The 26,753-nt window shown below is 42.8% G+C and overlaps 1 protein-coding gene across 1 annotated transcript in view; it reads right to left on the bottom strand.

Annotated features, from left to right (window-relative positions):
* Positions 1–26,016, bottom strand: part of ROPN1 (rhophilin associated tail protein 1) — a 26,503-nt gene extending 487 nt beyond the window's left edge. The window contains exons 1-5 of the mRNA XM_065876526.1: positions 25,767–26,016; positions 9,785–9,912; positions 6,271–6,388; positions 4,835–4,996; positions 200–375 (exon numbers count right to left, since the gene is read on the bottom strand). Coding sequence (XP_065732598.1) covers positions 200–375; positions 4,835–4,996; positions 6,271–6,388; positions 9,785–9,900 — 572 coding nt within the window. The 5' untranslated portion in view covers positions 9,901–9,912; positions 25,767–26,016. The remainder of the gene's footprint in view (positions 1–199; positions 376–4,834; positions 4,997–6,270; positions 6,389–9,784; positions 9,913–25,766) is intronic.
* Positions 26,017–26,753: the final 737 nt, after the last annotated feature.

Here is a 26,753-nt window from a genome sequence, read left to right as displayed (position 1 = left end):
GGTCTGGGTAGCACTCTAAGAATCACTGTTCTATACCATTCTTTCTCTTCTGTTTCTCCTTCTCTTTCTGATCCCTATTTTGTTCTTCACAATATGCCTCTGTTCCCAGAGCAGTATAATACAGTAACCTCCTATATCTTGGCCTGCTATATTGTTTTCTGCACGCTCTTTCCCCTCCAATTGGTAAATGTTTACTTACACTTCCCGTTCAATGTAGTTGAGCATTCGACTGACATGTGATGCAGAGATCTCCCCATCCACTTCAGCGATATATGAGTAGAGAAACTGGAAGGTGCTGAAAGGGATCCGGGGAGGGCCACCATCGTGGTCAGATGATAGCACTTCACACACTATCTTGAGGGTTCTGGCAATGGTCTGTAAAGCCATAAGGTTAAATGAGGAGAAGGTCACTATTCCAAACTAAATTCCTAAGATCAGTTTAGATAGCGACAAAGAACACAAACACCTTGCTCTCGTAAAATAAAGTGGGGATGATGTAATATTCTGGAAAGCTTGAAGTTTTTACTCCCAAATGTCATTTAACTCAATCCCAAAATATTGAGTATCTACTGGGTGCCTTTCCTTTTCCTTTCCTTTCTTGGTTGGAGGGATACTTTCAAGGAATTAAGTTTATAAGCTGTTGAATGCTTTAAGACATTTATTACTTTAATTAGAATAATCTCACTAAAGGAAGGGAATTTGCTTTTGTAATCTACAAAATTAGAATGATTTCGTCTTGTTGCCCTGCAGTCTTCTCTCTAAGGGGCTGAAATGATTAGTCTAGCTTGTATACTCCAGTGAGACACTTGGAGCAATGCCACAGGAGGGGAGGAGACCGCTTTCATTTCCTCTCTCCTGCCCTTGGGAGTTCTCTCCTGGAGGTCATCGTGAAGCACTGTGTGAGGCAGTGTGCCAGGCCCTTCCACAAAGGAGGGTGGGAGGGTGGGCACACAGGAGGCTGGTAAGAGGTTGTCAGAGAGGATGGGAGGCCACGTGCATGACTTGCGGTCAGCATGACAGTGATTTTGGGTAGTTTTGTGAGCATGTGTGCACTGAACTTCCCAATTTCCATCTATAGCTCATCCTCTCTGCTTCTAAAAAAAAGCCTACTCCCCTATTGCCTTTGTTCTGTAGTCCTCTTCCTACAGCCTCATCCAAATTGGGGTGCTGTTATGGGCTGAGTTATGTCCACGCAAAATTCATATGTCGAAGCCCTAACCCCTAGAACCTCAGAATGTGACTGTATTTGGAGATAGGGCCTTTAAAGAGCTAATTAAGTTAAAATGAAGTCATCAGAGTGGGTTCTAATCCAATAGGTCTGGTGTCCTTATAAGAAGAGATTAGGATGCAGAGAGAGAGAATGGGGGAGAGAGAGAGACCGACCAGACACATGCATGCAGAGAGGGACAACCACGTGAAGAAAGAGGAAGACGACAGCCATTTACAAGCCAACGAGACATCTTGATCTCAGACTTCCAGCCTCCAAAACAGTGAGAAAACAAACTGCTGTTGTTTAAGCCACCCAGTCTGTGGTACTTTGTTACGGCAGCCTTAGCACGCTAATAAAGGTGCTTTCTACCCTGAATATCTTTTATTGATTATTCAGATAACTCAAATTCTATTGCCCTTATATGATTTTCAAATATTTAATAAACAGATGAATGGATAAGAACTCTCTAGACTGGAGCTTTTTGGTAAACTTAAATAACTCGAAAGTAGACAGAGATCTGCATTCTATTGCACAAGAATTTTTGGTCAGATGGGGATCCACTCCATAGAGATAACCTGTAAGCATCTTACAAGCCTCATTTTCAAACTCAGAGGCGAAAGGCTCAGAAAGTGAATTATTTGCTAACAAAACATGCCCTTCCTTCCAGTGAACACGATTACACGATCTCTTCTTGTATATGATTGGTGGGTATTCTAGAGGAAGGAGTGGTGAAGGGGAAGAGGAACACAGGTCTGCATACTGTAGCATTGTGAATCACATGCAGATTCGGGAAGTAAATGCACCTGCTTCCTAAAATTCCTGCCATTAGATTCTTCTATAAGGAGGGGGCTGGATTTTCCACATGGCCCAGAGATCATGGCTGGCTGGTGAACTGGCAAAGAAAGGAGGGCATTTCTGGGCTTGCCTCCGAGAATGTAGCAATTAGCAAGAGTGCCACCCTCCTCCAGATGGTGACATCCTGACCACCCTTACATTTAAGTTCCCAGCAATAGTCCCACACGAACCAAGTGGGCAAAATGGGATGGGCCCTGGATCCATAGGGCACCCTTTATTTACAGACTAGAGTTTCATGCTGACTTCACCTCTAGGTGTTCTTTTTTTTTTTTTTTTTGCGATACGCGGGCCTCTCACTGCTGTGGCCTCTCCCGTTACGGAGCACAGGCTCCGGACGCGCAGGCTCAGCGGCCATGGCTCACGGGCCCAGCCGCTCCGCGGCATGTGGGATCTTCCCGGACCGGGGCACGAACCCGTGTCCCCTGCATCGGCAGGCGGACTCGCAACCACTACGCCACCAGGGAAGCCCTAACCTCTAGGTGTTCTTTGACATAGGGATGATGGGGAGCAAAGTCAGACACCTGAGTGCCTCTCAGAATTGGCGGGCTCCACTGTCATCCAGAGCCAGGCCTGATGGTGCCTCTGTGGAAGCAGAGAAGGTGGAATTGAACCACAGGATGTTGGAGATCAAAGGACCTCACGGAATATCTAGGCCAACCTCCCCGTTTTAGCAGGGAGGTAGAAAGAATTCACCTCATGGTTTCCTCTGCCCAGTTTGGGTGGCAGCCATATCAAAGTAAACCTGACGGCTGCAGAGGGAGGGTTGGAATCTGATTTTCCGAAGTCACTCTTGGTTACTGTGAGGTATGTGGACAAGGAGAGGACTCAGACACCTCCAAGGTGCTGAGCGGCTGTGACACAGAGCATCAAAGGCAGGGAGCAGTTGAGGGCAACCCAGAAGAGACTTAAAGAGGCCCTGAGCACCAGGGAGAACGGAGGTGAGCTGGCTGGGGGACCGTCGTGCTGTGAGAGAGACCAAAGACTTCAGCTGCACAGCTAGTGACCACACAGATGAGTATTTCCAGGGAGACAAGGGATGCCAGAGAGTGGGCTTCCCTGGTGGCGCAGCGGTTGAGAGTCCGCCTGCCGATGCAGGGGACGCGGGTTCGTGCCCCGGTCCGGGAAGATCCCACATGCCGCGGAGCGGCTGGGCCCGTGAGCCGTGGCCGCTGAGCCTGCGCGTCCGGAGCCTGTGCTCCGCAACGGGAGAGGCCACAACGGTGAGAGCCCCGCGTACCGCAAAAAAAAAAAAAAAAAAAAAAAGAGATGCCAGAGAGGACCAAGGGATGTGGGAACTCTCCTCTTGGCTGCTCTGTGATCCCAGCATCACCACTTTCCTTGAACAACTGCCACCTTGAAGAGAGGAGCAGTGAGGAAACATCTGAGAGCCTGAGTAATTCACCTTGAAGCTGTTTTCAGTTATTGCAGCAGATGAAAAGTCCTGGGTTGGGTTGAATCTACTTATTTTCTTACTCCACCCTTCACGGGTAGGGTAGATGGGGAAGAGCAGGATTAACGACAGAGAAAGTATTGGAACACTTCCCCCCTCCTTGGACGTCCCTGAATATGGTGTGAGTGAACTTGTGACCCCGTGAGAATTTCATAAAACGCGCCCATTTTTTATTTCTCCCCTGTGATTTCCCCCAATCCTTGGGGCTAATTCCACAGACGTGTGACAGTGCTGACCGGCCACTTATCTACCCCTGCTGCTGACGGTAGTTTATTCATTGCATAAGGGTGCTAGAAAGGGCAGCGGAGAAGGAAAAAAATAACCCACAAATGGCCTCTCCTCTCTAAAGAGATAATTATGCCGAAAGCTCAGCAGCATCCACAGGAAAAGTTGGACTACGGTATTTCTGGTAACTTTTCTCACTAACAAAAGTGTCTAATGTGCATACCCAGGATATTCGAGAAGAAAGAACAAGATTGTATTTAAATATACCGAATGACTCAAACTACCTTTTTCGTACCATTTAGTTTTGGCAGAGGCAATAATTTTCTCATTAAGTTTTAAACTTGTATGTATTTCAGGGATTAAAAAAAATCATTTTTCTGACTCATTTTCATTTAAGTTATTATAATAGTGTTTAACAAGAGTGAGTCCACATATAAGATGCTACCTAAAGCTTTTAAGTATGTATATGAACTGGTTTCTTTAAAACCGGAAAACGGCTTTTGCCGTTGTCAATCAAGTCAAATTTGGAAAAGGCATGAATTTGTATGAGCATCCTGCATCCCTGGGGATGTCAGGACTCTGAGTCTGGAAATAGCCTCATCTCTCCTTTCCTGCTCTCTTCTCTCTGATTTTTCTATCCAATTATGCTTATCAAATAGTAGTTTTCGATAAGGCTGCACCTCTTTTTAAAAATCTCTATTGGTATATCTTCTAGGTGTCTGAAACCCAAGTATAAGCCCATCTTCTACAGCTGGCTCTTGGTTACCTTTAGGAATATGAATGGAGGGAGTGGAGTGGTAATGGAAATAAACCTAAGTGCAGTGACTGAAATTCATAAATAATCCCAAACCTGCATTTTAGTCAACCTCTCCCCAGAGCCTGATGACAGCTTTCCCCTCTCTCCTTCTAATCCCTGCTTCTGGCTGATGAGCAGAGAAATGACCTTAATTCAGAGAGGAGAAGGAGTAGACAAGAAGGGGCACACTTCTCGTGAACCCTGGAGAGTTGACTGTGTGTTCTTACCAGCCCTCCCCACCTCCGCCAGGTCCCTAGAGATTTTCCCTTAAGAACAAAAACCATTAAAGCTAACTTACAACTCCAAGAGAGCTGCAAGAAAGGGCGAGAAACTTCAGCCACTCAATCTCCTTCATGAAGCGGCCCACATTCATCACACTGTTAAACAGGTCGGGTGGGAGATTCAGCACCTTCCACATCTGGGCCAGCTCATCTGCATGGACGATCAGTCTGCCAGCAACCTGCGGGGCCGGGGACAGACACGAGACAGGGAATGAGGGACAGGACAAGAGAAGGCCCTGAGAAACCTACCCGGGGCAAGGCCCCGGTTCTCCTAGCACACAGCAAGGGGTGGGGGAAGGTGTCAGGGGTCAACAGAGATTCTGTTTGGCAGTTCTCTTTGTAAGGGTAGAGAAATATTCAGCCTAGTGAAGAACGTGCTGAGATATAATCATTCAAACTTCAGGTATCAGAGTTATGGGGAAAACATACATGTATATTACACTTTAATTTTTTTTCTAGTGCTTTTATTATCTGCTGTTTCATCCCTAGGTTGTCCCTGTAAGGCAGATAAAGCAGCCCAAAGATGAAACCAAGGGGCAGAGAACTTGTCTGAGACCACTCATTAGTGGTGAAACTAGAACTAGATGTTAAATCTCTTGCTTCTAGACTCCGCTGAGTTCTTTGCACTAGACCCTGAATGCATCGCTCACGCTTTCCTGGGAATAGCATGGGGTCTGTGGTCTGGATGCCTAACGTTGCTTGGTCCCAGGTGCCTCGGATCTCTGCCGTGTCTACTGCACAAGGTGCTTGGTGGTCAGGAGGGAAGGCGCAAATGCCCAGTTGTCGGCCAACAATGCAATAATGGCGCAGGTGCCCCCTTGAAGTGCTACTACACCTTCCCTGGTCCTCCGATTCCAGTGAAATGCTAAGTCTCTGGGACCAAGGCAGTCGGCTAAGTCAGCCCTGAATCACCCCAAACCTCTTGGTCCTGGATCCTAAAGTGAGGTACAGTAGTGCTAAGCCATTTTTCTTGGGAGTTGGCCAAACTGCAAACTTTCTCAAGACAGACCCTCCTCATCCATTCACAGGACAGCTCCCAGGACGATATGGCTGTGGAGAGAGCCTAAAAGCTAGGCTATGTCTGCACCTGGGGTAACTGGGGAACTATAATATGGCCCTCCCCAACTGTGATTGGCATCGTATCTGGGCTTGATCAGTAAGGGAGACACTGGCAAGGCATGTGGACCTGCACTTTCTGGAGAGAAGGAATTCACATTGCATTGAGCCCCTGGACATTCTGCCAGCTTCAGGACGACATGGGATGACCCAACTGACAACTCAGCTTACAGCCTATTTCACCATGATTCCTATTTCCCCACAGGAAGATTTACTCTCAGTGCATGGTTTAGTGGATTTTAAGACAATGGTGAGTGGCCAGGTGACTTTTGTCTGTACGCACCCAACCTTGACATCGTCCCTACATCCCCACTCCGTGCTGCCGTTCGGCCCTTACCCGAGAATGCAGGATCTTTAGCAGGTCCGGTGTAAGCTCGGCCCAGTTAGACAAAGTCACTCGCTCAGACCACTCTCTCACTGGAGGAACCTCTCCACGGGACATAGCCCCAAAATAACTACAAGAAAAAAAAGTTGGGGGGCTAGGGGAAGCAGCCTCTACCTCAGTGGCCTCTGGATGCTTTGGGAATCCTCTCTCCCTTTTCTTTGAGGGAAGGGATGGAGGAAAGAACATTTATTAAGTGGCTTCTATATGCCAGACACTGTTTTTAGTTCATTTATGTACAGGAAAAGCCTGAATGTGTTACTTTACACTTAAGGTATAGAGATGGCTTAGGGAATAAAAAGATTTGTTCTTCTCTAAGGATGAGGAGTACCAAGTGTTTGGCATGGAATTCCCTGAAGCCTATTAGGTCTGGGTATTTTTTTCAGTCATTCCCTCCTAAGTGTTTTATGTACATGTGTGCACGTGTGCACACATACATACACACATATAGGCATATATATTGAGACAGATAATATATTGATATAAGTACTGTATATGGACATATGCATGTCTATTTTATGTGTATGTATATTAAAGGAGAGAGAAAATTGTTATTTTAAATCCCCCGCTCTTTTTTATGAAAGAAGAATCCTAGTACTTGGAGGAGATTTTTCTTTCAAATATAAAAGTCTTTATGCTTGGTACGATGGCTATCTACATACTTAAAGTTGGTCTTAGGTAGTAGTAGGGGTATGTAATCTTGGAAAGAGAAGTTGGAAGAAGATTAAAATGACTTCCATAAGAAAGGGGAGGAGATGGGGTGCTCTGGGGGGTGAGCTTGGAAGGGTTTCCAGCTGGAGGAAGTGAGGCTTGGGGCTCCATCGGGGAGGGGAGAGAAGTTTGGCAGGGCACTAATGGAGGCTCAGGTGAGAAGATAAGTGCAAAAAGGGTTTGAGGTGAACTCACGTGGGGTGTGTGCTGTAAAATCCTCCTCTATCTTCCTTCAGAAATTTCAGTAACATCTGCCTGCCCATCAGTGCCTTGTGGAATGGACTTTGTTTTGGTGCAGTGTGGACAAACACTGAGCCCTGTTTTGGGATTGATCTATGATGGGAAGAGGCTGCCTGCAGCAGAGATTGGACACGAGCAGTTGATACTTGGGGCACCGATGCCATATGGAAGGGCCTGTCTTCATCAGAAGCCTTGTTATTGACTACCCCTGGATCACAGCCTCTGTCCCCTCTCTTATTAATTTTATTTTATTAATTTCTCCAGATCCAGGTAATATAAAAAGAATACAGAGGGAATTTTATAAAAGCCACACAATGATGGGGCAAACCACTCTTTGTCTCTAAGCCACTGCACAATGCAGAGCAACGGCTTCCGGTACCAAAACACCTTCCAGGCACCCGTCGGAGGTCACCAGCAGGGGGAGCAGAAGAAATACTTTCAGGTGACCTCTACCAATGTGCATGCGCAGTCTCCGCAGACAGGTCAGTGGTCGGGTGGGTGTGGCTCAGCGGCGATGTCTTTGGACCTCGTAGCAGAGTTGGTTAGAGAACGTGGAAGTGAGGCCGTAGTCATGGATTTCATCCTCTATGGGTTATTTAGCTTCTTCTGCAGTGAGCAGTTCCATGGTTCTTCAAATTGGTGTGGTCACACTTACCCACCACAAGACAAATTAGTTTATGCCCTGCTGATGTCTGGTAGATGGTTTCTTCATGGACAACACATATGCAGGGAAACTTTTGCTTGTGGTGAATTAAGTAGACATTTCATCCTGGAAATACTTTGTGGAGTTTTACCTCTAAAATGCTGCAGGTTTGTAAGTTACATTAAACTGTCTGACAAGTGCTTTCCGTGTCTGAATACATGGAGAGTGTTCTTAGATCATGTTCTCCTTTTTCATTGTAGTTAAACTACAAACTGGTTCTTCACAGATATCTAAGACATTTATAGCACATGATACAATATGGGGGAGCAAGCAGGCTACAACAGTGGAATGTTTTCTCCCATAAATGTCAGGGACAATACCAAGAAATGTCATTTTTCTTGCTATAAAAGCAGTGCAAGAACAATAAAATGGGGTTTTAAACTATTGTATAGTATAGAACAAAGTCTGTCTGAGTGTGCCAAAAGAAATTAGTCTTCTGATGCTAAAGTTCAATCTTAGAGGTAATATATAAAATTTAGACTAGAAAACTAAACAGAGTTCATTACTAGGCAAAGCAACCCTATTTGTGTCTGTTTTTATGAACACCACAGGCTTATTTTCCTTCCATTTGTAAAAGCTTCATCCTAGCCCAGCCCAGGAGCCGGAGACTGTGTGAGGCTCCTCTTAGATTGCGTCGTGAGCCTTCTCAAAGGTGTCCGCACCTTCTTCTCACCACCTGCCCACTGCACCTCCTCAACCTCATGCTGCGGACATTCTCCCCTCCCCCAACCCACCAGCTCCACTCTGCAGCCTCTCACTCCTCATCCCCCTCTCCCACTGAAGCCCTACTAAGGAGGTCATCCCCAAGCAGTAAAAATCGCCTGAAAATGGTCCCCGGGAGGTCTGGTCAGCTCCTGACTCCTGCCCCAAGCCTCAGTTCCCCAGTTCAAGCAGGCACTTTTTGTCTAAGAAGACATTTGGTAGCTGGGAGGCTTTGTGTGTGAAGCTCTTTCAGCCTCAGCCAGCAGGTATTGTGTAAGCTCCTTCCATTGAGCAGCCTCTGGAGGTGTCTCCTGAAGGAGGACACCTGTGGTGGAGGCACGCTGTTTGCAGCCGAGCCGGTGCTCCGCCTGTTCCCATCACGCTTGCCTCGCTTCTCCAGAATGCAACGTGTACTGTGTGGACATCCTTATGCTGAAGGAACGTATTAGTTCAAAGACAGTCAAGAAAATAACAATTTCCCCAAAGACAAGATACAAAGTGTCTGGCTGGGGCGCAAGAATGAGTTTTAACATCAGTAGAGGAAGGTGTCCCATTGAAGGAGTAAACTCAGGAGCGAAGCCACTTGGACTGATCCTACACAATCCTCCATCTGGGCTCATCACATTGCTCCCCCACAGGTGCACTGCTGCCATCTAGTGGTTAAACCTGAGGATGAGGCCCTGGTTTACACCAGGGAAAGGCAGGCTAAGCTCCGCGGGATTCTGAACCCTTCTTTCCACTGGGACGGGGGTGGGGGAGGGGTGGAGGTGGAGTGCAGGGACAGGGTGGAATGTGCGTGTGTGATGTGATGTGGTAATCTAACTCTTGCTCATTGCCCTAGGACACTTTGCCTATAGCCCTGGCGTCCTATTGCTCAGTCTCGTTCCCTTGGGGGAGGGTCTCCATCCTCGCTCGGTTTGCTGTATTTACGTGTGGATTTTAAAGCACCAAAGCAATGCAAGAACTGAACATCCCAAAGATTATGCCGATCAGTCCCGAATCCCAGGCTGCAGCCGTGAAAACCTTCTCAGTTTTCCAAGACCTTCCCTCCTCCACCCCCTACCACCACCTCTAACGGGAACCACGGGCTGGAGGTGAGAAAGGAGTACGTACTCGGCGGCCCACTGGATGAGATCTTGCGGCTGGGTCCGAATGGCGGCTTTGGTAAATTGCTTCAGCAATTCCGGCAGCTCCGGGGGGATGCATATTTGCTTATGTGTCTGAGGCATTGATTGGTTGACCTATTGTCGGGGTTGGGGGGGGAGGAATAAACAAAATGAGAATCTTTGAATCATAAAATGACAGGAATCTTGGACAGGAGGTCATCCAGGCTCTGTTAGACACTCTCAGTATTGGGGAGTTCACTACCCCACAAGACAGACCTCCAAGGTTACAAAGTGTTTCACTAATCCCTGCTTTTTGTTGTTGTAATTCCTTCGTTTACATAAAAAATACAGAATACTATTTGTTCATTAAAAAGTAGATATTAACAAGAGGTAAGCAAAAATATCCCTGACGATATCCCCAAATACTGGCTGTCTCCTTCTAGAACTTTTTCAGTGTAAATATATATTTGTATATATAAAAATGGGGACATACAAAACAGCTTATTTACTCAACATCTTATCATGACCATCTTCCATATCATACAACTCCTGTTGGCCCAATAGGCATCGTAGCAAAATTTACTCTGTGATTTCTCTATTACTTGACGTTGGGTTACGTATTTCCAAATAAAAATAATCATTAAACAGCCATTTGACGAACATCTCTCTGTACATTTGCAGGTACTCATCCACTTTAATTGTAAAAGAGAAACTTGTATATTTCACTCAAAAAGTTCCAGGACAAATTGAAACAAAACATGAAAATCCATAGATGGTATGCAACACTATACACAAATAAGCAGCAGGCGAAAAGTCTTTGCTTTTAGTAGAGAAAGAGAGACTAGATGTTCTGAAAAGCCCTGTCTCTTCAAAACACCTGGATATGAGACAAATCTGAGCAAATGTACCTTTCAAATTGCCTTGCTGAGCTTGCAAGAAAGGGAGGGAAATCCTCATGTGCTAGATAAATGAGTAAAGCAGAAACCAGTGTGGAAAGCAAATGAAGAGATTAGGGCGGACCTGGGGGCAAATGTAGACACCAGGGACTTGAAGCTTTGAGACAAATGGCCAGGCAAGGACTGAAGAAGTAAATAGCTGAACGGAAGACTCTCTCATCCCCCCAAATCTGAAACCCTCCAAGGCTCACACACTTTCAGTGTGAAAGGGTGGGACTGAAAATATCTGCCTAATGGCAGGGGGGAAGAGGCACAGAAATATTTCTCTCTTGCCGCTACTTTTTGGGGGAGAAATAGTCTTCCACGAATTTGTAGCCACAATCTAGGTCTAAGTTTTAAATTTATACCACCAGCCTGGTTGGGAAATCCCAAGACAAGAAACCAAAGTGGCCTCAGGTTGGTGGTACTCCATTATCTTTTACTTTATGTTCTTTTATTTAGAGGAAGAGAGTATGAAGATATTAATTTTAAACTTTGTAAAAAGTCAAGTACACATGGCAAAATTTCAAGGGTAATTACTATAAAAGTAATATTACCACCAAATCAGTAGAAAGGAGAAGAGGAATTAAAAGCACTAACAACACAAAACAAATTGATCCAAAAGAAGGCAAGAAAGGAGGGGCTGGGGGAAGCATAGGAAAGGTGGCTAAACAACATGATAGAGGAGAACCCATATATATCAGTAATCACAATAAAAAGGAAAGGTCTTAAATGTGCCGGTTCAAATACAGAAATTATCAGACTGGATTTTTAAAATATCCAGCTGTAGGCACATCTGAAAAGACACAAGGACCAGAAAGACTGAAGGTAAAAGGATATATGGATAAATAGGCAAATAATAACCAAAAGAAAGTTGATGTAGATGTGTTAATACCAGACAAAAGAGACGTTAAGGCAAATTGCATTATTAGGAATAAAGAGGGTCACTACATAATATAAAAGCTTCAATTCATTGGGAAGATAGCACAGTTCTCAATGAGTGTGCTACAGACATCACCAAGGGTGAATCTCACGATGCTGGGTGGAAAAAGCCGTATATTGTTTAGGGTCACAAATATAATAAGAACAGTATTACAAGAAATTTAATTATAAAGAAATATAAGAAAGGGCAAGGGATGCTAAACACAAATTCAGGATGGCATTATCCTCGGTAGGGGAGGGAGAGGGATATCATCAGGGAGACACAACAGGAGTTCCAACACTATTAGTAATGTTCTGTTTCAAGCTGGATGGTAGCTGCCTACATGTTTGTTTCATTATTCTTTCTGCCTAAATTTACATTATGCATTTTATTCGTATGTATGAAATATTTCATAATTTAAAAAGAGTTACTGCTACCAGTTGATTGTTTCTGATAACTTTTCATTCTACCTAGCAAAGGACAGTGACTTATTTTGATCATATTGTCGGATATATATATATGTGGTAAAATATACATAACATAAAATTGACCACTTTAACCATTTCTAAGTGTACAGTTCAGTGGCATTAGATACATTCGTTGCTGTGCAACCGTCACCACTACCCATCTTCACAATTTTTTCATCTTCCCAAACTGAAACCATACCCATTAAACAATAACTCCCATTCCCCTCCCCACCGCCTGGCAACCACCATTCTACCTTCTGTCTCTATGAATCTGCCTACTCTAGGGACCTCATATAAGTGGAAACAGACAATATTCATCCTTTCGTGTCTGGCTTACTTCACTTAGTATAATGTCTTTAAGGTTCATCCATGTTGTAGCATGTGTCAGAATTTCTTTCCTTTTTAAGGCTGAATAGTATTCTATTGTTTGTATAGACCACATTTTGTTTATACGTTCATCTTTTGATGAATTGTTGATGAGCTGTTTCCACCTTCTGGCTATTGTGAATAATGCTGCCATGAACAGTACCTGCTCCAGTCCCTGCTTTCAATTCTTTTGCGTATATACTCAGAAGTGGGATTGCTGGATCAGATAGTAATTTTAATTTTTTGAGGAACCACTGTGCTGTCTTCCACAGTGCCTGCATCATTTTACTGTCTGCATATATTTTGACAGCACCTTTTAATTTGTTGTGCAATTGTTTGATTTCTATTCTGAAAGCTCAGTGGCCTCATGTCAATAGAAGGATGGTCCAACTCTAATGAAATAGGCCTCCATGACAATACTAATGATAACCCTTTGTTGGTGTAAAGCAAATATAAGAAAGCCTTTACTTCACCTTACTGCCCCTTCTAACAGCTGTTCTGTGATCTCTCTTCATTTTGGGGCAAAGACTGTCTAGTAAGTTTTTCATACCTAGTCTTTTTTTTCAATGCTCAATCCTTGTTTAATCTCATGCAACTTTTTCTGCTCTCACCATTCCATTGGTCCCTTAAAGTCATCAATTACATCTATTAACTTCTTATCTGTGCCAGATGAGATAATCCTGTGCTAAGTATTCTGTATACATTTTTTTTCACTTAATCCACAACATATCCATATGAGGTAGGTGTATTATCACCATTTTACAGATGACGATGAAACTAAGAAAGACGATAAAACCTTTGAAATGACACGTAACTAATAAGTAACAGGCAGGATTTGAACATACACAGTCTGAGGCTGGAGATGGCCAGTTAAACATGACTGTCATTCCTTTCTTGAGGCTTTCTCTTTTTTTGATGGCATACACTATTCTTGTTTTTATATTTTCCTCAGCACCCCCCCTGTCTCCATAACTCTTCCCCCTTCCTCCTGCTAAGCAAGACTTAGTAATCTTCCCAAAGCTCAGTCTCTAGCATTCTGCCATTCTTGGAGAGCTCACGTCTACCACGAAACGGTATTGATGACACTTGCTGGTCCGTCCCGGACCTCTGACCTGTGCTACATTTCACACTCCTTACTGCTTCCAGGACATCTCCACTAAAACTCATTCTCCATCTCCCAACTAAGTCCTCTCTCCAGATTTGTTTCAGAACACGATACCACCATTTCCTCAGTCATTTGGCCTCTATTCTCTTTAATCTGTTGACTCTGTCACTGAATCCCATTGATGTTTCCTTGGAAATGTGTCTCCAAACTCATCCCTTCCTCTCTTTTTCCACTTCTTTTAGTCTGGTTCGGCCCCTCGCCTCCTTACGGGCAACCCTGTCTCGGGTCATTCTCTGGCCTATTCTGGCCGGTGTGTCGGGATCTATCTTCTACTGTTGTTAATAGGTGAGAGAGCCCAGCTCACAAAATGATAATCTTATCCTGACTTTCAAGGTTCTCCATGATTTATACATGTAATTTTATACTAAAATTTTTTTAAATATAATTTTTTACTAGTATTTACGAACACAAATTTCTAACACATAGTCTACTCTGGCCACTTTCCAAGAAATTATATATTCAAAGCTTAACACTTTCTCATCCATTGTTAGCAGTACCCTATCCTCAGTATGTTGCTAATTCTGGCTGGCTTACTTGAGGTGCCCTCCCTCTTCCTTGCCATCTGTTAAAAACCTGCACAGCCCGGCCAAGTTTCATCCTGAGTCCATACTATGCCATAAGCCTTCCTACAAAGCTTGAGTATCATCAAATATTATTTGTAGTACACATTTTACCATTTTATCCTATTCTGCCTGTATAGATCTCTAAAGCTGAGCTTCCCACAAGTGGTCATGGCAGAATGGGTTACAGGTGTGCCATGAGAGACTCATGGTTGTAAACTTTTCATAGTGGTAACAAAATTTACAACCATTTTATAACCATTCACAAATTTATAACAGTTGAAATTATATTGGATACATATTTTGCTCAGTCAGTAAACTTCCAGATTTCAGTAATTATTGTTTTTGCACTTAAGGTTTTATGCAGAGCATCTGCCAGCAGAGATGCTTATATAGAATTTCCCCCTTTAATCACCATGTTAAAACCATCTCTGTAAGTCTGATTATTGTTTTAATTGCAATGTATTTATTGTCAGTGAAATCTTTTGTGCATAAGTGTTTCAAATACTTAGTTCTTCCTTTGATTTAATTTGCTCTTATTTCTTAAATTATTTTCTCCCCGAAAAGAAGGCATATTTTCATCATCATCATCATTTGTCTCTGATAAAACATAATTGATTTTGTTTATTTTTTTAAATTGTGGCTTGATTTATAGGTTTATTTATCCTTGGCTTTTGATGTAAAATATCCAAAATCTGATTCTGAATGGAATTTTATAATGACATTATTTGTTTATAGAAATAAAAAAAGTTTGCTTCTAAAAGCAAATAATAGTGGAAATTTTAATTGGTTCAGTAAAGGGACTGTAGGCCTTTAATATTCTTATAAAAATATTTTTCAAAATATTTTAACTATACTTGAGTATAAGTAATATTTGTATTTTGTGGAAATTTTAGCATTTTAATTATTAAATTAAATGGTAATATTTCTAAAAATTCCCCTTATCAAATACTTAATTTTTCAAAAGTTTTGTGATTTATTTAAAAATATTCTTAAGAAAATGGACAATCTTATTTTCTCTGAAAACTGATTTGTTGTAGTAAAAAGTTCTGTAGTCTCCTTAAGTATTTTAAATATACGATTTAGTTTCCCACTATAAAGGGTAATTTTAAATTAAATATTAAAGTCTAATTATAGTTTCATACTTTTTAGAGTTTCACAGACATATACATGTAGTCAAAAATATAAATTTAAATCACTTACTAGACAAAATAGTGAGGATTATTTCAAATTTGGATTTGTTTGCTCTGATAACTTTTTTCTTTACCCAAAATATCTGCCTAAATATCTCATTTTCATGGAAAAGTTATCAAATGAAAAAAATTGTGCCAGGTAAATTATGCCAGAGCCTTAATAGAAAATATCTATATTATACAGATAGTCTTTTGAGAGATTAATTCTTAAAATTTTTGATCTCAGCACCCCTTACATTCCTAAAAGTTATTGAGGACCCTAAAGATCTTTTGTTAATGTGGGTTATATCTTGCAATATTTATCATTTTAGAAATTCAAAAATATTTATTTTAAAATAAAAATAACTCCTTTACATGTTAACATAAGTAACATTTTTATGAAAAATAACTATAGTTTCCAGAAACAAACAAACAAAGATCCTTAATGAGAAGCATGGCATTGTTTTACATTTTCTAAAAATCTTTTAATGTCTGGCTTAATAGAAGACACTTAGATTCTCATATCTGCTTTGCATTCAATCCGTTTGATTTAATTCAATCACACATCATATAGCTTCCGGAAAACTCCACTGTACACTCTTAAGAAGGAGAGTGAGGAGGACATACAATGTCTTAGTATTATTACAAAAATAGTTTTACCTTCATGGATTCCTACCCCCTAAAGTGTCAAGGATCCTCAGAAGTCCCTGAAACCACACTTTGAAAACCACTGTTCAGTGGGACTGTTTACAGCAGTGTTTACAACTACAACAGTAGTTTACATCAGATTGGGTTCAGGAAGAACTAAAGCCAAAATGTCTCCCACAATTACAGAATCACTCATTTTAACAGCCTGCCTAAGAAGTGAGCATGTTTGGAACCAAATGAAGCAAAGGAAATATAAAAATGGAGTATTACTATTAGAAGATGCATTGATGATAGTCTCTACAAGACCAAATCAAAGTGTTTCCCTGAAGGGTGATGCATCTACAGATGTTAGTAACAATGTTCAGTTAATAGCACTAGTTAGAATCCCTGGAGAGGAAGGCTTGGAAGAATATTGATTTGCCAGAAAGTACCAAAACAAACTACTCAGGATCAGGTATTTGGAGTAGGAACTAAACACTTTAAAACAAATAAGATTTTCTGGATTATGCAAGCAAAACGGTCTCTGTACTGGTGGGAAAGCTGTGATAGCAGGGAGGTGGGAAGGCTTTATGTCATATCTGTTCTCCATGTTCTGAACACCTGAGATGCAAGACATTGTTTTGTTCACATAGAGCTCTTGTCTGTACATTTGCCTATAGATGTGAATTCCATATTAAAGGATGTTGCTAATAAAATCCAGGCTGCTATGGTTCTGTCTGTTTTTAGCTTTACGTTTTAGCTTTATGTCTCCTACTAAGTCACCTATCAAAGGAAAAGCTTTCCCTCCCCCACCCTGGAGGTTAGGAGCTAAAAGAGGAATTGAAAAATGTCAATGATCCTTATTGCAGAATTGTTGAGGAGAGTTTCTTGTCTTCAGAAAATTGGCTTAATGGACATTTTCGAGCACCAGAATGAATTTAATCAAAATCACAATGAATGTGTGAAAATGTAATAAAGTGTACCAACAATGCTCATAGATTCAAAGAAAACATGAGGTTAGAAGTAGTTCGGGGGGAGTTTAATATTTCTAACTTCAACTCTAAAGAAGACTGGTAGCAAAACATCTGTTAGGTGTCACGTTACTTGGAAAAATATGATATAAAAAATTTAAGTGCATTAGAAATCCATTCACATTATCCTAAGAATTTCAAAGACAGAAGAAATCAAATTATTCAGATTAAAAAAAAAAACTATATTGAATTTTTCATAAGCTCCATATAGACCTCCCAAAACCCTACAGTGTACCCCAGTGTGCTTTATAAAGATTTCTGTGTGCCTTGATGTTGAAAAAGGTTAGGAAGCTCTGGTGTAAAGTCCAGTTTCAAACACCCCAGTTGAAAAACTTTTAAGTTCCCGTTGCAGAGCACAGGCTCTGGATGCGCAGGCTCAGCAGTCATGGCTCACGGGCCCAGCCGCTCCACGGCATGTGGGATCTTCGCAGACAGGGGCACGAACCCGTGTCCCCTGCATTGGCAGGCGGATTCTCAACCACTGCGCCACCAGGGAAGCCTGTTGTTTCAGTGTTTTAAGATTGTGTGTTATAGAAGAGATTCTGGTGATTATTGAAATCAAGTTCTGGTAAAAGCTGAGATTTATATATATCTAACTTATAAATCTAATTTATATAATTTAAAAAGAATGTAATTAGAAAGTAAACTGTAAAAATACTGGTTGTTAAGGGAGCAATTAGCTTCTAAGTTAAATGACTCAACTAAAGTATTGATTAGAAGCCAGCAAGAAATTTTGAGACAAATTAGCAAAGTGGATAAACTTCTTTCAATTGCAGAGAAATAGAGTTCCCAGAATGTCACAAAGGCCGAAGACATCTGGTACTTTCTAAAGAAAGTAGGAGCCAAGGGGAAGAAAGAGCAACATCTGACGCTGGCAGCAACTCCCTTACCGAGGCAGCAGGATAAGGCAGTGTAACTTTGCATTAATGAAAAGGAGTTGGGATTTCCTCAGGAGAATTGAAGTTGCTTTCTGAGGCTGGTAGAGGGAGGGGGTCTTTAAGATTTCTGACATCTATAAAACACCAAATCATGAACAAATTTTAAGATGGTCATGTGATTCTAAGATTGAAATAAGCTGAGTGAGTTTGAAAGAACCAGAAAAGAAATAAAGAAGATGTGGCACATATACACAATGGAATATTACTCAGCCATAAAAAGGAACAAAATTGAGTTATTTGTAATGAGGTGGATGGACCTAGAGTCTGTCATACAGCGTGAAGTAAGTCAGAAAGAGAAAAACAAATACCGTATGCTAATGCACATACATGGAATCTAAAAAAAATGGCAATGATGAACTTAGTGGCAGGGCAGGAATAAAGATGCAGACGTAGAGAACAGACTTGAGGGGGGAGGGATAGCTGGGAGAAGAGAACACAGAGGGGGAAGGGGGTGCTGGGACAAAGTGAGAGAGTAGCATTGACATATACACACGATCAAATGTAAAATGGATGACTAGTGGGAAGCTGCTGCATAGCACAGGGAGATCAGCTCGATGCTTTGTGACCACCTAGAGAGATGAGATAGGGAGGGTGGGAGGGAGACACAAGAGGGAGGGAACATGGGGATATAGGTATACATATAGCTGATTCACTTTGTTGTACAGCAGAAACTAACACAACATTGTAAAACAATTATACTCCAATAAAGATAGATATATATTTAAAAAAAGAAGCAGGAAAGCAGGCTTACATCAAGTCAGGCTTAATCTAACTGGCAATCACATTTGGACCCCGGCTGCTCTTCAGGCCTCACTCTATTTTTGTTTTGTAAAACAGTAACATCACAAACGTCATCTTTGCAATATCACTCAGCACAGCACACTCCAGTCTTGCATCAACTCCACTCTCTAGTTCCTTCACACCTGCTTCTGCATTGATCTTTTTTTTTTTTTTTGCGGTACGCGGGCCTCTCACTGTTGTGGCCTCTCCCGTTTTGGAGCACAGGCTCCGGACGCGCAGGCTCAGCGGCCATGGCTCACGGGCCCAGCCGCTCCGCGGCATGTGGGATCTTCCCAGACCGGGGCACGAACCCGTGTCCCCTGCATCGGCAGGCGGACTCCCAACCACTGCGCCACCAGGGGAGCCCCTGCATTGATCTTTGCCATCCCCCCAAAACACATTTCTACTTCTTATGTAATCTCCAGGGAATGACTTTCCCCTCATGCCCTACCTGAGTGAGATCAAGGATGTCAGAATGAAGTCACACTGCCATCCTCTGCCACCAGTCCATCTCTTTGACCTCATAGTCTTTCCTCTGCTGCTTGAGCTCTTAGTTCTTGCCTTGTCCAAGACCTGAGGAACCAGCATTTGACCCTCTACATTCTCCTCTGGGCACTGTCTGGCCTTCCCTTTAAAAACATTTTTTTTTTTTTTTTTTTTACTTTACTATCTTTCCCAATGGTCTAATTCTCTTTTTCACTGTCAGACTTCCCAAGTGCACTAAGGACTGACTCTCTTTCCTCTCCACATGATCCCTCCTGCTTTAACCTCCTATAAAGCTTCCATCTTGATTATTATTCTGAAACTGCTTTCATAAATGTAAATATCACCAGTCTCCCTGACTGCTACATCTAGTGAGTTTCCCCACAACACTTCTTGGCTTCTGTATTGCATTTGAGAAATCGATCCCTCTCTGATGAAACATCTTGCTCCACTGGATGACGGTTGTACAGAGTCTTGCTTGCCCCAACTCTCTGCTGTTCCTTGTTCATTTCTATTGCTCACCTTTGTCTCCACCACTACTTTTTAGAAGTATTGCCTAAGGCTCAGTCCCTGGATGTTTGTGTTTTCTAAGCTATACTTTTTTTTTCTCTCAAATTGTTTGTTTTTAAGAATTTTGATAAATGCTCCATATGTACCAGAAAAGAATGTTTACTCTGCAGTTGTTGGGTGTAATGTTCTATATATGTTAAGAGGTTTAATCATGTAGTTCAGATCTTCTATATCTTTATTTATTTTTTTGTCTGCTTATTCTCTCAGTAACTGAGAGAAGTGTTTTTAAAATCTCCATCTATAAGGTGGTTTTGTCTATTTCTTCTTTTAGTTCTGTCAATTTTTGCTTGATAAATTTTCAATCTCTGTTATTAGCTGCATAAATATTAAGGATTTAAAATTTTTTTTCCTCTTGAATTTAACCTTTATCATTATGAAATGCCTCACTTTATTTGTCTTAAAGTCAACTTTGCCTGCCAGTTTTCTTTTAATTTTTGCAAGATTAAAATTTTTCTAAACTTTTCCCTTCGATGTTTTGGTATCCTTTTGTTCAAGGTGTGTATTTTGTAAACAGCTAAAAAAAATACTCTGAACAGTTTGTCTATTAATTTCCTCCTTTCTTTTAAAGGGCATATTCACTGAGTATAGACTATCTAGGTTAGCAACTTTTCCTTTCAGCACTTTATGTAATCCCATTGTCTTTTGGTCTCCATTGTTAAAAATAAGCCAGTTCACCTTGGAAGGGCTCAGCACCCTCCTGGAATTTGAATTGATCCAGTACTCGTTGCTTCTAAAGCTCCCTGATGTATTTACAATATCTTAAAAAATAATTTTTCTAGATTTTTAAATTTGTTGCAGTGGGTGGCTTGAGCTGCTGCAACCTACTATATTCTAACTAGAAGTAGAGGCATTTTGGGGCCTTTAACCAGAGCCCTATGCTGATGACTCCCAAATCTGCAGTTGCAAACTCTCAACCATGCTACAGTCATATCTACCATGTACCTACTGTAGAATCCCTCTTTTCCATAAAAGCATCCAAAACAAACTTCTTTTACTCTCTCAATTACATTAGTCTGATATATCATGGCCATTTTTATTCATCCTTCTCTTTCATTCCCCACTTTAGTCCCAGTGGACTTAAAAAAAAAAAAATCTGTCTGGAAAATAAAAAGGAACATCTTTCCCAAAAAGGGAAGGGACTTAATTTGACTTACAATATAGTTCAATATCTTCAATTTACAAGTGAGAGAATTGATGTACAAAGAGGTGAAGTGATTGGCACAAGCTAACAGTTTCTGTTGGAGCTGAGTCAAGAACGTAGGTCTCCTTCATTGCTCTTCCCACACTATACCATACTGCTTCTCTCAGAATAAGGCAATTACACATCATGGATTTTCTCTAGGGCAATCCTACTTTCAAACATTATGTTTGACTCTCTCCATAAATTACTGAAATATCCTGGATCTTCCCATTTGCATCATGAAAAGTACATTTTTAGCACCCTGAAGTGGAACAAAAATTATTTGTCAGAGTATGTTGTAATTTTTTGTCCTGAAAATATGATTATTTTCTTGTTAGCCATATTCCATACAGTTCCAAAGAATGGAAGGGTGCCCAGCGTTAAGAGAGGTTTGAAAGTCAATGCACATTCCTTATCTCATTTAATCCTTATATCCATCTATAGGTAGGTTCTAATATTATAATCATTTTCCAATGCCAGGAGATGGAGGTTTAGTTTTCCCAGATAAAATGTCTTAACCACTCATGTTATCACATCACTTTCTAAAACCTTTAGTGGATCTTCATTTCTTTTCTCATCAGAATGATGGTCTGTCTGACTTTCAAGCTCTCCGTGATTTGTCTTGTTCATATTAGCTTGCCTCTCCAACTTTACTTCACAGAAGTCTGGATCTTTCTCTACCCTGGGCCAACCCCTGGATCAAGCCAACCCAGCATTTGGATGCCAACAGCAATATTGCTAAGAGCAGTCCTACCTGACCTTGTCCTTTTTTTTTTTTTTGAGTAGTGGTTTTTGGCTCTGTTATTAGCAAATTTCTCCAAATTGCTTATATATCATGCTAGTACCACCTCTTGAAAGTTACGAGTTCCACATGTTTATTATTTAACAAGTGAACATTTACCTCGTTCGAAGTGTCTTAACTTAGGCATGTTCATATTTCAGAGATTTCCCCCATGTTCATATCATGGTCCACAAGCCCAGGGATACTGTTTACAGACCGCTACGTTAACTGTGCTCCCTAATCACAGTGATGGAGCATATGGAACCCACAAGAGAAGCCTCTTCTTCCTCTGGGAACACACCCCCTGACTTTGGGACCTGGCATACAAACCTGGAGCCACCTTAACCTTGTCTTTCATGTAAATGAAAGTCTCCATTTCTTCAGAGTGAAGACTCAGAATATTCCCCTACATCGTTTCATCCATTTACTTGTTTTCTCTATTTCTGATTTCATCATAGCATTCCTATGATATGGGACTCAAAGTACATAAGGGCTATGAGAGGTGAATGCCCAAAAGATCAGGGCTATGTTTCTCTCCATTCTTTTTTTTTTTTTTTTCTGGCTGTGTTGGGTCTTCGTTGCTGCGCACGGGCTTTTTCTAGTTACTGTGAGTGGGGTCTACTCTTCGTTGCGGTGTGCAGGCTTCTCTTTGTGGTGGCTTCTCTTGTTGTGGATCACGGGCTCTAGGCATGCAGGCTTCGGTAGTTGTGGCACACAGCCTCAGTAGTTGTGGCTCACGGGCTCTAGAGCACAGGCTCAGCAGTTGTGGCACACGGGCTTAGTTGCTCCGCGGCATGTGGGATCTTCCCAGACCAGGGATCGAACCCATGTCACCTGCATTGGCAGGCGGATTCTTAACCACTGCGCCACCAAGTTAGTCCCTCCACTACCATTATTGATGATGTTTAACATTGCACTTGGCTTGTCTGACACAAAACACAGATTCCATAGGGTGGATCAAACTCTAGTGAAGAAGCACTCTTGACCATGAAACAGGAGACCAGGACTCTGGTCCTGGGTCTATCTTTGACTTAATTATGTGATCCTGGACAAACAATCCAATAAAACCTATGTGTCAGCAATAGCACTGAATAAATACTGGGATACAGAAATAAATTAGTCACACACCCTCTCTCAGAGAGCCCATAGGCCAGTGGAAGAGACTAACAGGAAAATCAGTGATTACAATGGGGTATGCTAAGTACTAGATACAGGAGAACAGAAACTCCTAGATGAGGCATCTAACTCATCTGAAGACTGGAGAAGGTGGTCAGAAAATACTTCCAAAATAGTGATGATATTTGAACAGAGACTTGTGGGAGCCTGGTTTGTTCATTGCTGTTATTCCCAGCCCCAGAACAGTGTCAGGTACAGAGTAGGTATCTGATCAGAGCAAGGAGGGAATTCTTTGTGGCTAGGACTACTTAGACAAAGGGGTGGAAGTGTCAGAGAACATGGAGAATTCAGGGACTTGTGAGTAATTATGGAGGGCTAGAGTGGATAAAGGGGGAGTGGCTGTGCCTAAGGCTGGAAATATAGCCCAACACCAGAATATAAAAGGCCTGGTTTGCCATGGTAAGGCTTTTGAACTTTATCTTAAAGGCAATAGGGAGCCACTAGAGGATTTAAGCACTAGAGTCACTCGATCAGCTTTTGGTGTTCACCTGATGCTCCAGTTATCAATTGATTTCCTCTCTGCTCCACATTCACCCTGCATTGCCTCCTCAGCAAAAACAGAACTAGGTCTTTTAGTTTTCCTTTGTCAGCTGGCATAATGTGAAGCTTTGTCAGTAGAGGGCGCTGGAGGGATACTGGAGGAGGAAGGGGCTTCTCTTGTGGGTTCCACATGCTCTTCCTGTTAGGCTCCAGGACCGTGCAGTTTCCCCAGTGCTGGGATCCTGCAGTGCACAGCTTCTGGACCATCTGCAGTATGTAATCTCTTACGTGCCCGATGGCTGCAGTGCACAGCAGTCAGCAGTGCCCAGTGGCTAGCTGCATCCCCTGACACCTCTCTCGGGAACCCTTGCAGCAGGGTACAGCCAGCCAGTGTACTTTCACCTTTTCATGAATGGCTTCTTTGGCATCCCAGACAGTGGATTTCTGGCTGCCTGGAACCTCAGCAACTTCTCTGCCATCTAATGAGCTGTGGTTACACCCTCTGTGACACACTCTTGGAAGGTCATCTCTCTCTTGGACGATCTATCTCATGGGTAGTGATTGCTTCGTATATCTGTGATTCCTGTATACTTTGGATCTTTATGTCTTGCTAACCAATCTTCCATTACTCCAATCGATTATAGTTAAAAATTAGTTATATTGAACTGTCTTTGTTAAATTGTTGTATGATTTCTATCTCTTTGCTGGACTTGGAAACACACATTGACTGAAAGCTGTGGAGATGCGCTGAAGAGAGTGGAGTGAAGCTTTACGCAGGGAGCCTGGTTAGGAGAATATGGCAGCACTTTTGGTGACAACTCTGGAGAGCATCATTGCCTTGAAAAGCAATTGCAATGGGGAGGGATAGGAGAGACAGGGGCTACAGGACTTGGTAACCACTGGGGGAGATGGATGAGAAGAGAGAAGAGTTTAGGGTGACTCCCTACTTTTCAAGCTTTGATGGCTGGATAGATGGTGGCACCACAGTAGAAATGGCAAACACAGGTCAAATTCCCCTCCCGTGTCCCCATGAATCTCTCAGGACTTCCATGCACTTTTGAGCCACAGAGAATTAGGATCATAGACTCCTTAGGTTGGAAAGGCAATGAATCCCAATGTTTTCTTTTTGGCAATGTGGACCATTTGTTCACATCTGATAAAAGAAGTGGGGAAAGGTCCCATTCTATCTTAACATTCCATGATTCCAATGCTTTGTGAAGTTCTTTTCTGTTCTTAAAGCTTCCGTTATGGTAGGCCTTCCTCAATTGTCCATCCATTCTAGCCCTGCCCCCACAAATCTTAAAATTCAACAGATTTCCTCTTTGCCTCCCAACGTGGAAAGGCAGGCCAACACTTATGTGCTGAGTGCTGAAGAATATAGGTCTTATCCAATATAAGAAATATAGATTTGTTTCTGCAATTACTGCGAGTTGTTTCTGCAATTTCTTATTTGGTTTTATTGGTGTGCCCTAAACAGGGCCTCAACTATATAAATGAAAGCCTGCAGTTACCTGAATGAAAGGCTCCAGACACCAGAATTTCGGAGGGAGTTTCTATGAACTGCTCTTAGAACCAAGGACCAGGCAACTGTATGTACTTGCTTGGGTTTGGAATAGGAGATGATGTGTTTTGGACACATGGTTACCCTTGCCTGGATGCACTCCTCACCTTTCCATAGGTTCTCTGGGTCTCAGATCAGCTTTCCCTGACCTCTCTGACTGTCAATTTCCTTATACCCTCTCAGAGCATCACTTAGTCACCTCTCCTTGGCAGCGCTTAGCTCAGCTCTAATTTTACATTATTTGTGTGATTTTTTGATGAACACCTGCCTCTCCCAATAGACTGTAAACTTGAGGGCAGGGACGGTCACTTTCTGCTCACAATAGAATCCCCAGTGCCTAGCCTGGTGCCTAGAATACAGTCAGTTCTCAATATATATGAGGAAAATGAATGAATGACAAGCGGTTTATAAAGTACTAGTCATGTCCTTTGGCCCTCATGGCAATCCCGCCGTAGGTATTCTTATATCCATGTTAGAGATGAAAAAGCAGAGGTTTGTCTAGTCAATGGGAGGATCTGATCCCAGATTCTGTTGTGTTTCCAAATCACTGCCCCCCGTGTAAGAAATCATAAAATGGTAGCTCTGAGTATAAAATATACATATACTTTGGGTAGAGAGCAGTAATCATCCATCGTTACGTTCTCTTAAAGATCACAGTCCCCTCCTCTTGCTTTGTAAACAAGAGGGGTTCAAAATCCAGGTGGGCCCATCGGGCAGGACTCTTCCCTCCGACCCGGGCGGCCGTCGGGGCGCTCAGGGTGTTCCCCTCCCTCCACTTCCCCTCAGGGTGGTTACCTGAGGCTCGCTCCCAAACTGGCTATCCGGCACCGGCACCGGCACCGGGCGACACCTCGCGCCTGGCGTCAGGCGGGAGGTGTGGGGAGAGATCCAGGCCCTCGCACCTTCGTCGGGCGCAAAGCAGCAGAATCTGGGCGGGGAAGGGCGGCACCGGCCTCAGCCTCAAGGCGCAGGAGAGGCGGGGCAGGACCCGGCTTTGTTAGCTCTTCGCTTTCGCCTGGCAACGCGGACGCCGGCTGCGCTGCCTGGCAACCGCTGCCGCGGGGGCGCAGGCGCGGGCGCGACCTCACCTAGCCGCCCCCGCTCCCCACCCCGCGGCTCCGCCCCTCCCGTCTCGCTCAGGCCTCTGCCACAGCCTCCAGCTCAGTCTGGGTTCCCGAAGTTCCGCCCGGGGCGGGGCTAGGAAACTCAGAACTGCTTCGGGTTTTGTTTTTGTTTTTTGTGGCAGAAGGACCAGACGGCCTAGCGGTTTAGGGATGAGACTGGGGCCATTGAGAAACCTGGGGGAATGTGTAGCAATTTACAGTGGGCTTTTGTGCGTTAGAGAGCGGAAGTGGAGGAGTTTTCACTGATTTTTTGGCTTGCGGAAAGTGAGCACGTGAGGGGAAGCCCTGGGGAACAATTGTCACAAGCGCTTCTTGCAGCGTCCCCCCCCCTTTTTTTTTAACATACTAACTCGCTCAGTCCTTACAATCACCCCATGAAGCAAGTACTCTTATTATCTTCATTTTTACAGGTGAGAAAACAGCACAGAGCACTAAGTAACTTGCCCAAGATCACAGCAAGTGATAGGGTTAGGATTTGAACCCACATTTCGTGGTTCCAGACTTCTCGCTTTTAACATCTATAATGCTAAGAAAGGGGAATGGAGCTAGTGTGGATAGGAACAGAGCTCAAGATGCCAGAGGCAACAGGGTAAGAAGGAAAATAGTCACGTGCAGAATGGCATCGAAGTCTCACAGTAACTCTGGAGGTAGGTATCAA

This window comes from Phocoena phocoena, chromosome 4, assembly GCF_963924675.1.
Source record: "Phocoena phocoena chromosome 4, mPhoPho1.1, whole genome shotgun sequence".
Taxonomy (NCBI): domain Eukaryota; kingdom Metazoa; phylum Chordata; class Mammalia; order Artiodactyla; family Phocoenidae; genus Phocoena; species Phocoena phocoena.
Note: the sequence above shows the minus strand (reverse complement) of the source record. Positions and strands in the feature narration are given on the sequence as shown.